This window comes from Eumetopias jubatus, unplaced genomic scaffold (assembly GCF_037043125.1).
Source record: "Eumetopias jubatus isolate StellerSeaLion01/CBP00866 unplaced genomic scaffold, mEumJub1_p1.0 scaffold_5, whole genome shotgun sequence".
NCBI classification, from domain to species: Eukaryota; Metazoa; Chordata; class Mammalia; order Carnivora; family Otariidae; genus Eumetopias; species Eumetopias jubatus.
The window spans coordinates 26,319,793-26,334,906 of record NW_028274811.1 but is presented as its reverse complement, the minus strand read 5'-3'; the positions used below and the strand labels follow the sequence as shown (position 1 = coordinate 26,334,906).

At 39.1% G+C, this 15,114-nt stretch overlaps 1 protein-coding gene across 3 annotated transcripts in view; it reads right to left on the bottom strand.

Annotated features, from left to right (window-relative positions):
* Window positions 1-15,114, bottom strand: part of RAD50 (RAD50 double strand break repair protein) — a 92,170-nt gene that overhangs the window by 19,208 nt on the left and 57,848 nt on the right. For all 3 annotated transcript variants that reach the window (XM_028103527.2, XM_028103528.2, XM_028103529.2), the window contains 2 exons: window positions 10,503-10,630; window positions 8,390-8,614 (listed from right to left, as the gene is read on the bottom strand). In XM_028103527.2, coding sequence (XP_027959328.1) covers window positions 8,390-8,614; window positions 10,503-10,630 — 353 coding nt within the window. The remainder of the gene's footprint in view (window positions 1-8,389; window positions 8,615-10,502; window positions 10,631-15,114) is intronic.

Below are 15,114 nucleotides of genomic sequence, written 5' to 3'. Positions count from 1 at the left end.
AGGGCCACAGAAAGACCGGGGGTGCCTGAGTGTGGCAGAGCTCCCAGGTATCGGAGCGGGAAAGCCGGCTGCAGAGACGGAGCCGAGGCGCGGGCTCTCAGCTCGGGGTTGCCATAAACCGTGATCCGCGGCCCAGTCGGGCCACCGCTCCTCCAGCAGGGACCCCACAAGCGGCAGAGCCGGGGAGACTCCCCTTCCTCCCCCGGGAGGAGCGGCGCGGGAGCGCACCGCAGGGATCTGCTGGGTTTGGAGACTCCACACGGGGTCGGGTGCCAGAGACAGAAACGCTCGGTCACAGGCCGGGTGAGCACGGAGTGCGGCCGGAGACCAGGGAGACGGGAGTGACTGCTTTTCTCTGGGGGCACACTGAGGAGCGGGGCCCCAAGTTCTCGACTCCTCCGGGCGGAGACTGGGAGGCCACCATTTTCACCCTGGTCCTCCAAAGCTGTACCGAGAGCTTGCAGGGAACAAAAGCTCCTGAGAGCAAACCCAAGCAGCTTGCTTAGCCCGGACCGACAAGGGCGGGGCAATTCCGCCTCCGGCAAAGACATTTGGGAACCACGGCAACAGGCCCTTCCCCCAGAAGATCAGCACGAACAGCCAGCCAAGACCAAGTTTACCGATCAAGGAGAACGGGAGAACTCCAGCGCTAGGGGAATACTGCACATAGAATTCATGGCTTTTTTTACCATGATTCATTAGTTTTTCAAAGTTAATTTTTTTAACTTTTTTTTTTGAATTTTTCTTTTTCCCCTTTTCAACCAACATCTTATCAATCCCTTTTTTAAAAAAAACATTTTTTATTTTTCATTTTTAGAGTCGTATTTTATCCTTTCATAGTAGTTACCCTTATTTTTGGCATATATATATATACATATATATATATGTATATATATATATATAAGTTGTTCTCTCTTTAAAATTTTAAGATACAGTTTCTTCTAACAGATCAAAATATACCCTAAATCACTAGTGTATGGCTTTGTTCTAGTCTCCTACCTGATCACATTCTCTCTTTTTTTTTTAAATCTTCTTTCTTTTTTCAAACAACTTATCAATTCCTTTTATAAAATCTTTTATAATTTTCATCTTTACAGTCATCTTCCATCCCTTCATTGTATCAACCCTCATTCTGTACATATATAAGTCTTTCTTCCTTTAAAATTTTGGGAGGCACTTTCTTCTAACAGACCAAAATACGCCCAAAATCTAGTGTGTGGCACTGATCTATGCACTAGCCTGATCATATTTGATCATATTCTGTTTTTGTTTGTTTTTATCTTTTTCTTTTTTTTTCTCTCTTTCTTTCCCTTTCTTTTCCCCTGGTTTCAGGTCTTTTCTGATTTGTATAGAGTATATTTGCTGGGGACGTTGTTAACCTGTTAGCATTTTGTTCTCTCATTCATCTATTCTCCTCTGGACAAAATGACAAGACGAAAAAAATCACCTCAGCAAAAAGAACAAGAGGTAGTACCGTCTGCCAGGGACCTACTCAATACAGACATTAGTATGATGTCAAACCTAGAGTTCAGAATCATGACTTTAAAGATACTAGCTGGGCTTGAAAAAAGCGTGGAAGTTATTAGAGAAACCCTTTCTGGAGAAATAAAAGAGCTAAAATCTAACCAAGTCGAAATCAAAAAGGCTATTAATGAGGTGCAATCAAAAATGGGGGCACTAACTGCTAGGATAAATGAGGCAGAAGAGAGAATCAGCGATATAGAAGACCAAATGATGGAAAATAAAGAGGCTGAGAAAAAGAGATAGAAACAACTACTGAATCACGAGGGCAGAATTCGAGAGATAAGCGATACGATAAGATGAAACAACATTAGAATAATTGGGATCCCAGAAGAAGAAGAAAGAGAGAGGGGGCAGAAGGTATACTGGAGCAAATTATAGCAGAGAACGTCCCTAATGTGGGGAGGGAAACAGGCATCAAAATCCAGGAGGCACAGAGAACCCCTCTCAAAATCAATAAAAATAGGTCAACACCCCGACATCTAATAGTAAAACTTATGAGTCTCAGAGACAAAGAGAAAATCCTGAAAGCAGCTCAGGAGAAGAGATATGTAACCTACAATGGTAGAAACATTAGATTGGCAACAGACCTATCCACAGAGACCTGGCAGGCCAGAAAGGACTGGCATGATATCTTCAGAGCACTAAATGAGAAAAATATGCAGCCAAGAATACTATATCCAGCTAGGCTGTCATTGAAAATAGGAGAGATAAAAAGCTTCCAGGACAAACAAAAACTAAAGGAATTTGCAAACACGAAACCAGCCCTCCAAGAAATATTGAAAGGGGTCCTCTAAGCAAAGAGAGAGCCTAAAAGCAGCATAGATCAGAAAGGAACAGAGACAATATACAGTAATAGTCACCTTACAGGCAATGCAATGGCACTAAATTCATACCTTTCAATAGTTACCCTGAATGTAAATGGGCTCAATGCCCCAATCAAAAGACACAGGCTATCAGATTGGATTGAAAAACAAGACCCATCGATATACCATCTGCAAGAGACTCATTTAGACCCAAAGACACCCCCAGATTGAAAGTGAGGGGGTGGAAAACCATTTACCATGCTAATGGACACCAAAAGAAAGCTGGGGTGGCAATCCTTTTATCAAACAAATTAGATTTTAAAACAAAGACTGTAATAAGAGATGAAGAAGGACACTATATCCTACTTAAAGGGTCTAACCAACAAGAAGATCTAACAATTGTAAATATCTATGCCCCGAACATGGGAGCAGCCAATTATATAAGGCGATTAATAACAAAAGCGAAGAAACACATTGACAACAATACAATAATAGTGGGGGACTTTAACACCCCCCTGACTGAAATGGACAGATCATCTAAGCAAAAGATCAACAAGGAAATAAAGACTTTAAATGAAACACTGGACCAAATGGACTTCACAGACATATTCAGAACATTCCATCCCAAAGCAACGGAATACACATTCTTCTCTAGTGCCCATGGAACATCCTCCAGAATTGATCACATCCTAGGTCACAAATCAGGTCTCAACCGGTACCAAAAGATCGGGATTATTCCCTGCATATTTTCAGACCACAATGCTTTGAAACTAGAACTCAATCACAAGAGGAAAGTTGGAAAGAACTCAAATACATGGAGGCTGAAGAGCATCCTACTAAAGAATGAATGGGTCAACCAGGAAATTAAAGAAGAATTAAAAAAATTCATGGAAACCAATGAAAATGAAAACCCAACTGTTCAAAATCTTTGGGATGCAGCAAAGGCAGTCCTAAGAGGAAAGTATATAGCAATCCAAGCCTTTCGCAAGAAACAAGAAAGGTCTCAAATACACAACCTAACCCTACACCTAAAGAAGCTAGAGAAAAAACAGCAAATAAAGCCTAAACCCAGCAGGAGAAGAGAAAAATCATAAAGATCAGAGCAGAAATCAATGAAATAGAAACCAAAAGAACAGTAGAACAGATCAACGAAACTAGGAGCTGGTTCTTTGAAAGAATTAACAAGATTGATAAACCCCTGGCCAGACTTATCAAAAAGAAGAGAAATGACCCAAATCAACAAAATCATGAATGAAAGAGGAGAGATCACAACCAACACCAAAGAAATACAAACAATTATAAGAACATATTATGAGCAACTCTATGCCAGCAAATTTGATAACCTGGAAGAAATGGGTGCATTCCTAGAGATGTATCAACTACCAAAACTGAACCAGGAAGAAATAGAAAACCTGAACAGACCTATAACCACTAAGGAAATTGAAGCAGTCATCCAAAATCTCCCAACAAACAAAAGCCCAGGGCCAGATGGCTTCCCAGGGGAATTCTATCAGACATTTAAAGAAGAATTAATACCTATTCTCCTGAAACTGTTCCAAAAAGTAGAAATGGAAGGAAAACTTCCAAACTCATTTTATGAGGCCACCATTACCTTGATCCCAAAACCAGACAAAGACCCCATCAAAAAGGAGAATTATAGACCAATATCCGTGATGAACATGGATGCAAAAATTCTCACCAAAATACTAGCCAATAGGATCCAACAGTACATTAAAAGGAGTATTCACCACGACCAAGTGGGATTTATCCCTGGGCTGCAAGGCTGGTTCAACATCCGCAAATCAATCAACGTGATACAATACATTAACAAAAGAAAGAACAAGAATCATATGATCCTCTCAACAGATGCAGAAAAAGCATTTGACAAAGTACAGCATGCTTTCTTGATCAAAACTCTTCAGAGTATAGGGATAAGAGGGTACATACCTCAATATCATAAAAGCCATCTATGAAAAACCTACAGCGAATATCATTCTCAATGGGGAAAAGCTGAGAGCTTTTCCCCTAAGGTCAGGAACAGGGGAGGGATGTCCACTATCACCACTGCTATTCAACATAGTAGTAGAAGTCCTAGCCACAGCAATGAGACAACAAAAAGAAATCAAAGTCATCCAAATCGGCAAAGAGGAAGTCAAACTCTCACTCTTTGCAGATGATACGATACTGTATGTGGAAAACCCAAAAGACTCCACCCCAAAACTGCTAGAACTCATACAGGATATAAAATCAATGCACAGAAATCAGTGGCATTCCTATACACCAACAACAAGACTGAAGAGACAAATCAAGGAGTCGATCCCATTTACAATTGCACCCAAAACCGTAAGATACCTAGGACTAAATTTAACCAAAGAGGCAAAGGATCTGTACTCAGAAAACTATAAAATACTCATGAAAGAAATTGAGGAAGACACAAAGAAATGGAAAAATGTTCCATGCTCATGGATTGGAAGAACAAACATTGTGAGGATGTCAATGCTACCTACAGCAATCTACACATTCAATGCAATCCCCATCAAAATACCATCCACTTTTTTCAAAAAAATGGAACAAATAATCCTAAAATTTGTATGGAACCAGAAGAGACCCCGAATAGCCAGAGGAATATTGAAAAAGAAAAGCAAAGCTGGCGGCATCACAATTCCAGACTTCCAGCTCTATTACAAAGCTGTCATCATCAAGACACTATGGTAATGGCACAAAAACAGACACATAGATCAATGGAACAGAATAGAGAGGCCAGAAATGGACCCTCAACTCTATGGTCAACTAATCTTTGACAAAGCAGGAAAGAATGTCCAATGGAAAAAAGACAGTCTCTTCAACAAATGGTGTTGGGAAAATTGGACAGCCACATGCAGAAGAATGAAACTGGACCATTTCCTTACACCACACAAAAAAATAGACTCCAAATGGTTGAAAGACCTAAACGTGAGACAGGAGTCCATCAAAATCCTAAAGGAGAACACAGGCAGCAACCTCTTCGACCTCAGCCCCAGCAACTTCTTCCTAGGAACATCGCCAAAGGCAAGGGAAGCAAGGGCAAAAATGAACTATTGGGATTTCATCAAGATAAAAAGCTTTTGCACAGCAAAAGAAACAGTCCACAAAACCAAAAGACAACCGACAGAATGGGAGAAAATATTTGCAAATGACATATCAGATAAAGGGCTAGTATCCAAAATCTATAAAGAACTTCTCAAACTCAACACCCAAAGAACAAATAATCCAATCAAGAAATTGGCACAAGACATGAACAGACATTTTTCCAAAGAAGACATCCAAATGGCCAACAGACATATGAAAAAGTGCTCCACATCACTCGGCATCAGGGAAATCCAAATCAAAACCTCAATGAGATACCACCTCACACCAGTCAGAATGGCTAAAATTAACAAGTCAGGAAACGACAGATGTTGGCGGGGATGTGGAGAAAGGGGAACCCTCCTACACTGTTGGTGGGAATGCAAGCTGGTGCAACCCCTCTGGAAAACAGTATGGAGGTTCCTCAAACAGTTGAAAATAGAGCTACCATACGATCCAGCAATTGCACTACTGGGTATTTAGCACAAAGATACAAATGTAGGGATCCGAAGGGGTACGTGCACTTCGATGTTTATAGCAGCAATGCCCACAATAGCCAAACTGTGGAAAGAGCCAAGATGTCCATCGACAGATGAATGGATAAAGAAGAGGTGGTATATATACACAATGGAATATTATGCAGCCATCAAAAGGAATGAGATCTTGCCATTTGCAACGACGTGGATGGAACTGGAGGGTGTTATGCTGAGTGAAATAAGTCAATCAGAGAAAGACATGTATCATATGACCTCACTGATGTGAGGAATTTTTTTTTTAATTTTTCTGAAGATTTTCTTTATTTGACAGAGAGAGACACAGTGAGAGAAGGAACACAAGCAGGGGGAGCGGGAAAGGGAGAAGCAGGCTTCCTGCAGAGCAGGGAACCCGATGTGGGGCTCAATCCCAGAACCCTGGGATCACGACCTGAGCCGAAGGCAGACGCTTAATGACTGAGCCACCCAGGTGCCCCTGATACGAGGAATTCTTAATCTCAGGAAACAACCTGAGGGTTGCTGGAGTGGTGGGGGGGGGTGGGAGGGATGGGGTGGCTGGGTGATAGACATTGGGGAGGGTATGTGCTGTGGTGAGCGCTGTGAATTGTGCAAGACTGTTGAATCACAGATCTGTACTTCTGAAACAAATAATGCAATATATGTTAAGGAAAAAAAAAGAAGAAGAAGATAGCAGGAGGGGAAAAATGAAGGGGAGTAAGTCGGAGGGGGAGATGAACCATAAGAGACGATGGACTCTGAAAAACAAACGGAGGGTTCTAGAGGGGAGGGGGGTGGAGGGATGGGTTAGCCTGGTGATGGGTATTAAAGAGGGCACATTCTGCGTGGAGCACTGGGTGTTATGCACAAACAATGAATCATGGAGCACTACATCGAAAACTAATGATGTAATGTATGGTGATTAACATAACAATAAAAAAAGAAAAAGAAAAAATGAATTAAAAGGACAATTTTAAAAAACAAAGGTGATCAGACTAAATAAAAAATATTCTGCTATTTGTTGAATATATAAGGTTGTAGTAATTAAGACAGTCTCGGTAATGGCAAAGAGTTAGACAAAGTGACTAGTGACACAGAACAGAAAACCCAGAACCAACCTGCACACATAGGGAATTCTGATATATAACAGAAATGACACTGCAGATCGTTACAATAATTAGAGCCAGGATGGCTGGTTATCAAGGGAAAAATGAAACTGGATTCCCACCTCACAATGTATAGAAAATTCAATTTAGAATTAAATACTTAAATGTACTTAAATGTAAAAAGCAAAACTAAAACTTTCAGAAGAAAAAACAGCAGTAGCACAGGACTTAAGACACAAAAAGAGCTAATTAGGCAAGATTTGTAAATTCAACTACCTTAAAATCAAATCTGTTCATTAAAAGACACTGTTAAGACAGTGGAAAGCTAAACATAAAATACTTAAGATATTTATAATACATGTAACTAAAAAAGAATTAAGATGCAGAAGAGATAAAGAACACAGGCAGATCAGTACCACCACCAATAAGACATTAAAAATGGGTGAAAGACACAAATGCTTCAAAGAGGAAAAACAAAATTAAACACGAAAAGATGTTTAGCATCATTAGAAATCAGGGGATCGCCGATGAAGACCACAATGGTTTACCACTGTACACCCACCAGATTCACAAAATTAGGAAACTGACAAAATCGGTGTCAGAGGATGCATCAGAGAAAACCCTTATATTTTGCTAGCAGTGCAGATTAGTAAAACTATCTTGGAAGACAATTTGACATTATCTTGTAAAATTGAGTGCAAAAGGTTTTACGTGTACATACACCCTAGAGAATCTCTTACACACCTTTGCTCCAGAAGACCTCAGCAGAATGTTCCTAGCAGCAAACGTTGTATTAGTAGACCATATACTGTACAGTATGGTATACTCCCACGACAGAATTCTGTACATCAGTGAAAATGAATGAACTATAGCTCTAAGCAACATGAGTATATAAAAACAAAACAAAAAAGGGAATTCCTAGAAAAGTACACAGAATACTGTTTTTAAAAGCTCAAAAAATAAAACAAAACCCTACATATTATTTTTTTTTTTCCCCCAAAGCACAGAAAGCAAAAGTCTGTGTCAGTGGTTATAGGGAGGAGGGGATGGCAGAAGGCAGAAATGAGGAGCAGCAGCATCTAAGTGGATCCCCGTTAGTGACAATGGAAGAGTTCTTGGAATGGGAATGGCTCTGCAGGGTGGTATCAAGAGTACGCCTTAAGATTAACATGCTGTAAAGCTTAACTTCATAACTTAAGTAAGCACGCATGTGTGTATATACACACCACATATTTTCCCATTCTTTGATATATATTAACTATATTTAAAAAGTAAAAAAAAAAAAAAGAGGAAAATATGACTAAAATATGCTAGCTGATACTGACTTCAGTGGGAACCAAATCCCCGGTCCAATACTTACTGATCAAGGGTCTTATAATAAATGTCCAGATCCTTGTTCACAAGCTCTGTTGTTCTCATAACAATCATCATTTCCCTGTACTTTTCCTCCGCATCCCGAAACTGAGGTTCTCGAAGTTCTCTCTTAAAATGAATAATTTCTTCCTCATAACCTTTCTGTCGCCCTATTGCCAAACTGTGATTTCTTTTTATATTGTCTATTTTTTCTTCCAACTTCTGATGTTCACTATAAAAGGTAAACATGACAATTAAGGACCATTTTTAGCTTTTAGCAGCCTGAAGTGGAAAAGCCCAGATCTCTCTAGACATACAGTAAGTCTCTCCTTGCTTTTTATTTAAGGCTTTAGTACTAAAGAAAAATTTCTTGCTTCCCAAATCTCTGAAGCATCCAGATTTGTGAACAGCTGATTTCTGTGTGCTGAACAAGGAACTCTCATGACACATGAACACTGAGCAACGTCCTCACTTTTAGACAAACCTAAAAAAAGTACTCTTGGTGATTAAATTATAAATTCACAAATTTCTGATTGTGAACTGAGAGTGCACAATTACCAATGCTGAGAAGTTACTGAGTGATAGGTGTCATCATTCTGTTCACAATACATCAAAGACAAAATACAATTTCATCTCCAACTGTTAGTTTCTGTGGTAATACTTAGTAAAGGTTTGTACTCTATGAAAACAAAATTTCACCTGCACAAGTATAAGCATAATAATGACCAAAAAAAGTAAAATACACAAACATTTCTGGTAACTAGGGAGATAATACAGATTTGTGTGCTTTAAAAATCTTATTCATTTAACAATTACTTATTAAGCACCCTCTTATTAAGCAACACTCCACAGTTTATGGACATCCATACAGAATGGGCCTTATTATCTGTTTTGTTGACATTTCTGTTGCATTCTAGTTGAGGACAGATTTGAAAAAGAGGAGTTGTACTTAGTAGTCTGAATGAATATAAAAAATCATCGCTATGTACCAAACATAGAAGAAATTTAAAAATATCTGGTTTTGGTCTTCAGTAGCAAAGAATAAGTTGTTTCAATTGTATCTTCTAAAAGCTTCACTCTTTCAAGTTCCCACTGAGAGCACTAACATTACAATGTTAAAGAGCTCAGGCTTGGGAGCGAGGATATCTAGGTCACATTCCAGGCTTTCGTCATAATTTCTTGTGGATTTTTTTCTGGATCTCAATGTCCTAATGCTTTAGAAATGAGACTGAAGATGAAGAGCTCTTTCAGTTATAAAGTCTGATTTCTTCAATATATGAAAGAGATTTTTAAACAGCTAAACCAAGAGTACTTACAATAACATAAGAGTAAACCATTTGTTAGGTCTTATAAAGTAGATTAAAATTTCATTACAACATCCTTTAAAAAAACTTAAGCATTCTTTGACTCAGGTTTAAAGTCAAGTCAAGAAAACAAATGAAAAATCTGTAAGAAGTGGCTGAACGAATGGCCTATTTTAGCTAAGGTGGTTCAAAAATCTATTTGGCTGGTACAGCCTTTTATACCAGTCTAGTGCCTTAGCATCAACCAGTTCCTTAGAGAATTCCTAAGGCAACTCTAAGGCACACAAGGCAAGAACAAAATCATTTCTGCTGTAGCAGAAAGGTGGCAACTAAAGTAAGTATCAATAAAACTAGATGGAAGAAGCAACAGACTAATACACACAAAAAAAGCGGCTCTGGTTGGCCTGCGATTACAACTGGGACCATCCACAATGGGTCCCCAGTGATAGATCACTCTGGCAGTAAGTCCACCGGCAGTATTAGAGACTGTACAAGCTGGGACCCAGGCACGGTCCACAGGCCATGTGTGCTCTTTACGCTTGATACCATTATCTTGTGAAGCAGGCTAGCAGAAATCTGGGACTTTGCGTATTTAATCCTGCCCATCAGTGCAGTAGGACTACAAATTCTATACCACTTCTTCAGTAATTCAATTCGTAAAGCATGACATATGGTTGTATAAAAACTCTGTCCACCTTCCTGTAAGTCTCAAGGGACATTTACGCTAAAATTCTTTTTTAAAAATACGTATTGAATATTCTTCACAATTCAATAAAAACACTTTATTTAAACTAAAGACTCCTTTAAAAAACATACTTCTTCATTTGTAAAACCTGCATTTGACCCATTTCCTTCAAATGCTGTTTTCTTTCTTCTTCAACTTCTTTTAGTTCCTCATTTCTTTTTCTTAAAGTAAGGTTATCCTGTAGCCATCTCTCTTGTATCTAAATAATATTAAATTGGTTAACAAAAATAATCAAGTTACCAACATGTGATTCATAATACACAATTGCTGAAAGGTAGTACTAATTCTGCCTTCACTTAGAATCAGGTTAAACTCAAAAGAGGGAGAAGCCAGGGTGAGGCTTGGAATAATCTGGACAGCCCATAAATACACAAAACAGATATTTAAATGATGAAATAAAAGAATATAACTAAAGGCTATGCCCCATTGGGATCATCTTGCATAGGAACCCCACAATAAAGCTTACTGATGTAAAAGGTCACAAGAGAGCAAGAGACTATCAGTCTCAACTCATTTTTTTTTCCCCTAGTTGTATTTATCTTTTAACATGTGCCAAGGCTGAGATACTGTTAGGTATGTCAGATAAGATCTCTACCTTCAAGTTGACAGATGATAGTCACAAGGCAGAAGTTTCACAAAGATAGTACATATCTACATACCTGATGACACTTTCCCTGGGCACTGAACTGAATTGAAAATATAAGAAGTTGACTGGTTCTGAGTAGTTCTGTCCTTAAAAAGAGACCCAATCATGCAGCAGCAGCAACACCAACAGAATTATTGCAGTAACCTTCCTGGTGATTATGAACTATGTTGTCAAGAGCCAAATAGGAAACAGTTTATAAGTTGACTCTTTGGAATGTAGAAAAAAAATTGCCTGCAGAAATAGATTTGGCTCATAAAAGTCCGAATATAGAAAACTCATCCCAAGTTCAGAGTCCAGACTTCTCAAAGAGGAGGCCAGGACCCTCCTGTAATAACCCTTCCAACTGAAATAAACCCAGTGTTATGGGAAGTGGGAGGGAGGGGAAGATCTTTGGCAGAATCTTGCTGCCAACAGTAATGGAACAGGAATTACTAAGGAATAAGGATTTGGGAGGTGGGTCAGAAGAAGGGAAGCCAAGCACTTCTGTCACATGCTTAACCTTGCCCATCTATGCATCACTATTTTGAGGTTTTGTTTTGTTTTTTTTTTTTAAACTGTCATTAAGGTCACTTTCAGTTTTCCTGCAAACAGTAATACAAATACATACAACACACCTATTAAAGGGCATTATTATAAGCGGTTAAAAGTAACTGAAATGATATGGTTATAAATGTCCTTTTGTTGCCAGGCAACCTAATGTACCACTGCAGCTGCTGTCACTCTCAGAAAGTCTTCCCTAGGAGACTACACTTGGACTTCTTCCTTATTAGGAACAGAACCTACGCATTTCTTTCTTTCTTTCTTTTTTTTTTGGTCAGCTTCTAGTTGCTCTTAACGATAATTTTGAAAGACAGTATACAGCACAGTAGTTAAACAGCACAGGTTTTTAAGTTAGGTACACTTAGGCTTAAATCTCAGCATTACAACTTTCGAATTTGATGACTTTGGGCAAATTAGCTTAAATTCTGAGCCTGTTTACTTGTATAAATGGTGATTATAATACCACCTGTGATATAATGCTGATGTGAAGATTAAATGAGTGAACCTGTATGTAAAGTAATCAATACAGTGCCTAGCTCAGTAATTGATAGTGAAATGCTTTTTTGGATCAAATCTGTCCTTGTACTTTAAGCAGTGAGAATTCCAATTATAGTCTACAAAATACAAAGCATCAGAGAAAGAAGAAAGCCAGAGATAGTTAAAATACAACAGAATTGTTTTTCTGTACGTAATATTAGCAATCTGGCAATGTTAGGTCTACTTCTGTTACTCACTACTTTTGTGACCTCAGGCAAGGCAGGTCACCTCCAGTTCCTTTTATCTAAAAAATGAAGGAGATTATTCAACTTCTAAATTTCTTATTCTGTGGACTAAATTTAGTAGAGTCAAGCATGTAAAGAAGGTACTGTTAGGCTCAAAATATTTAGCTCAGATGACAGCTAACGTATGCAGTGGGGTACCTAAAGCAAACCTAAAAATTAGCTGCATTCTAGGTGACTGTGATGGAGTAGCACACTGAATTGACTGCAGTTCAAGATCTACCAGGTCCAGCTGGGAAAAAAGCCCTATTAATTACAGAGGATGGCCTGAAAGTTCTGCAATGCTCTGGCTCAGTGATGTTACATCAGAACCCCTGGGGAACTTTAACAAGGCATAGTTGCTTCTGCCCTTGCCCCAGAGATTCTGACTTATTGGCCTGTAATGGAGACATAAACATGTATATTTTTAATAGCCCAGGTGATTTTTTTTAAATTGAGATATAATTCATATACCATAAAGTTCACCATTTTAAAGTGTGTAATTCAGAGGTTAGTATATTCACAGGTTGTGCAACCATCACCACTGATCCCAGAACATTTAACACCCCCAAAAGAAACCAAGTACACATTTAGCAGTCAATCTATTCCCTTTCTCTCTCCTTCCCTTAACCCCTAGCAACACTAATTTGCTTTTTGTCCCTTTGGATACTCACATTTCATATAAATCGAATCATACAGTATGTGGTCATTTGTGATTAGATTCTTTCATCACGTAGCATGTTTTCAAGGTTTAGCCATGTTGTAGCATGTATCACTATTTCATTCCTTTTCATGGCTGTATAATATTCCCTTTTACGATGTGATGGTTAATGTTACACGTCAACTCGGATGGGCCACAGTGTGCCCAGACATTTGGTTGAACATTATTCTGAGTGTGCCCTGGAGGGTATTTCTGAATAAAATTAACATCTGATTTGGGAGAACGACTAAAACAGGCTGCCCTCCCTAATGTGGGTGAGCCTCATATCAACTGATAACAACATGAAGAGAACAAAAACACCGAGTAAGAGGTAACTGCTCCTGCCTGAATGTATGAGCTGGAACAGTGGTCTTTTCCTGCCTTTGGCCTTGAACCGAAACCTCGGTCTCCTAGTTCTCAGACCTTGAAACTCAGACTAGAACTATACCATCAGCTCCCCTGAGTCTCCATCTTGCCAACTACAGATCTTGGGAGTGCTTAGCCTCCATAATCATGTGAGCCAATTCCTTATAATAAACTTCTTTATATAAATTTGTGTATATGTATATATCCTGTTGGGTTCTGTTGCTCTGGAGAACCTAATACATAATGGATATACCACACTGATCCATTCATCAGTTGATAACCATATGGGCTGTTTCCATATTTTAACTAATGTGAATAATGCTGCTATGAATACTCTTGCACAAGTTTTTATGTGAACACGTTTAAAATTTTCTTGGTTGTATACCTAGGAGTGATAAACCCAGGTGATTCTGATGCGTGCCTCTAGCTAACCTCTGCTCCCTAAAACACTCCCAACATTTATTTTAGGCTTCAATCACACGACCTGCTGAAGAACCTCATTAAGGGAAGATAAAAAAAAGATGCTGCAACATACTGTGGGGGGCGGGGGGAAGAAGAAAAAGAAAAGAAAAAGCCCTATGAGGTTTGTTAAAGACATAGTGTTATTAATCTACACAGTGTACTCCTTTCCATGAATGTCTACAGGAAACATTTTTCTCTGGTCTTTAATATGGGTAACTGGTTTCCTTTCAGCTCTGAACAATGTAAATCTTAACTAATTGTGACTTCCTATCTTCATGTGACTACTAGAATCTTTAGCAAGCGTATCACATTTCATGGGCTACATTTTATATACTTACTACTCTCCTGGTTTTACCTTTTTTTTTTTTTAAAGATTTTATTTATTTGACAGAGAGAAACACAGAGAGAGAGGGAACACAAGCAGGGGGAGTGGGAGAGGGAAAAGCAGGCTTCCCGTGGAGCAGGGAGCCCGATGCAGGGCTCGATCCCAGGACCCTGGGATCCTGACCTGAGCCGAAGGCAGACGCTTAACGACTGAGCCACTCAGGCACCCCCTGGTTTTACCTTCTTATCCTTATTTTCGTATTGTCTCATTTTCCCACTAAATTAAAATGTTATTTGGCATTGCTCTATGTATGTAACTTATTAAATAATTTCTAGAACAAGGCAGATTACAAAAGTGAACTAATATATTCAGATCCACGAAGTTTAGACCATCAACTTGTAAAGGGTCACAGATGGATAAATCTTAATGATCTCTGTGTATGTTTATATACATGGAGAGACATTAATGATTTACAGACTGTGATTTTAAACAGGCAACCCACATATAAGTGAGGAATAACTATCTCGTTATACATGCCATCATAAATTTACAGTCACTCAGCATTTATTAGATGGCAGAGATTTTTTTCTTTTTTTTAAGATTTTATTTTTGGGGGGCACCTGGCTGGCTAAGTCAGTGGAGCAGGTGACTCTTGATCTCGGGATTATGAATTCGAGCCCCATGCTGGGTGTAGAGATAACTTAAAAAAAAAAAAAAGAACTTGGGGTGCCTGGGTGGCACAGTTGGTTAAATGTCTGACTCATGATTTCAGCTCAGGTCAAGCGTGACGACCTCAGGGACGTGAGATTGTGCCCTGCAGTGGGCTCCGCGCTCACTGTGGGAGTCTGCTTGAGATCTTCTCTCCCTCTGCCCCTCCCACTCATGT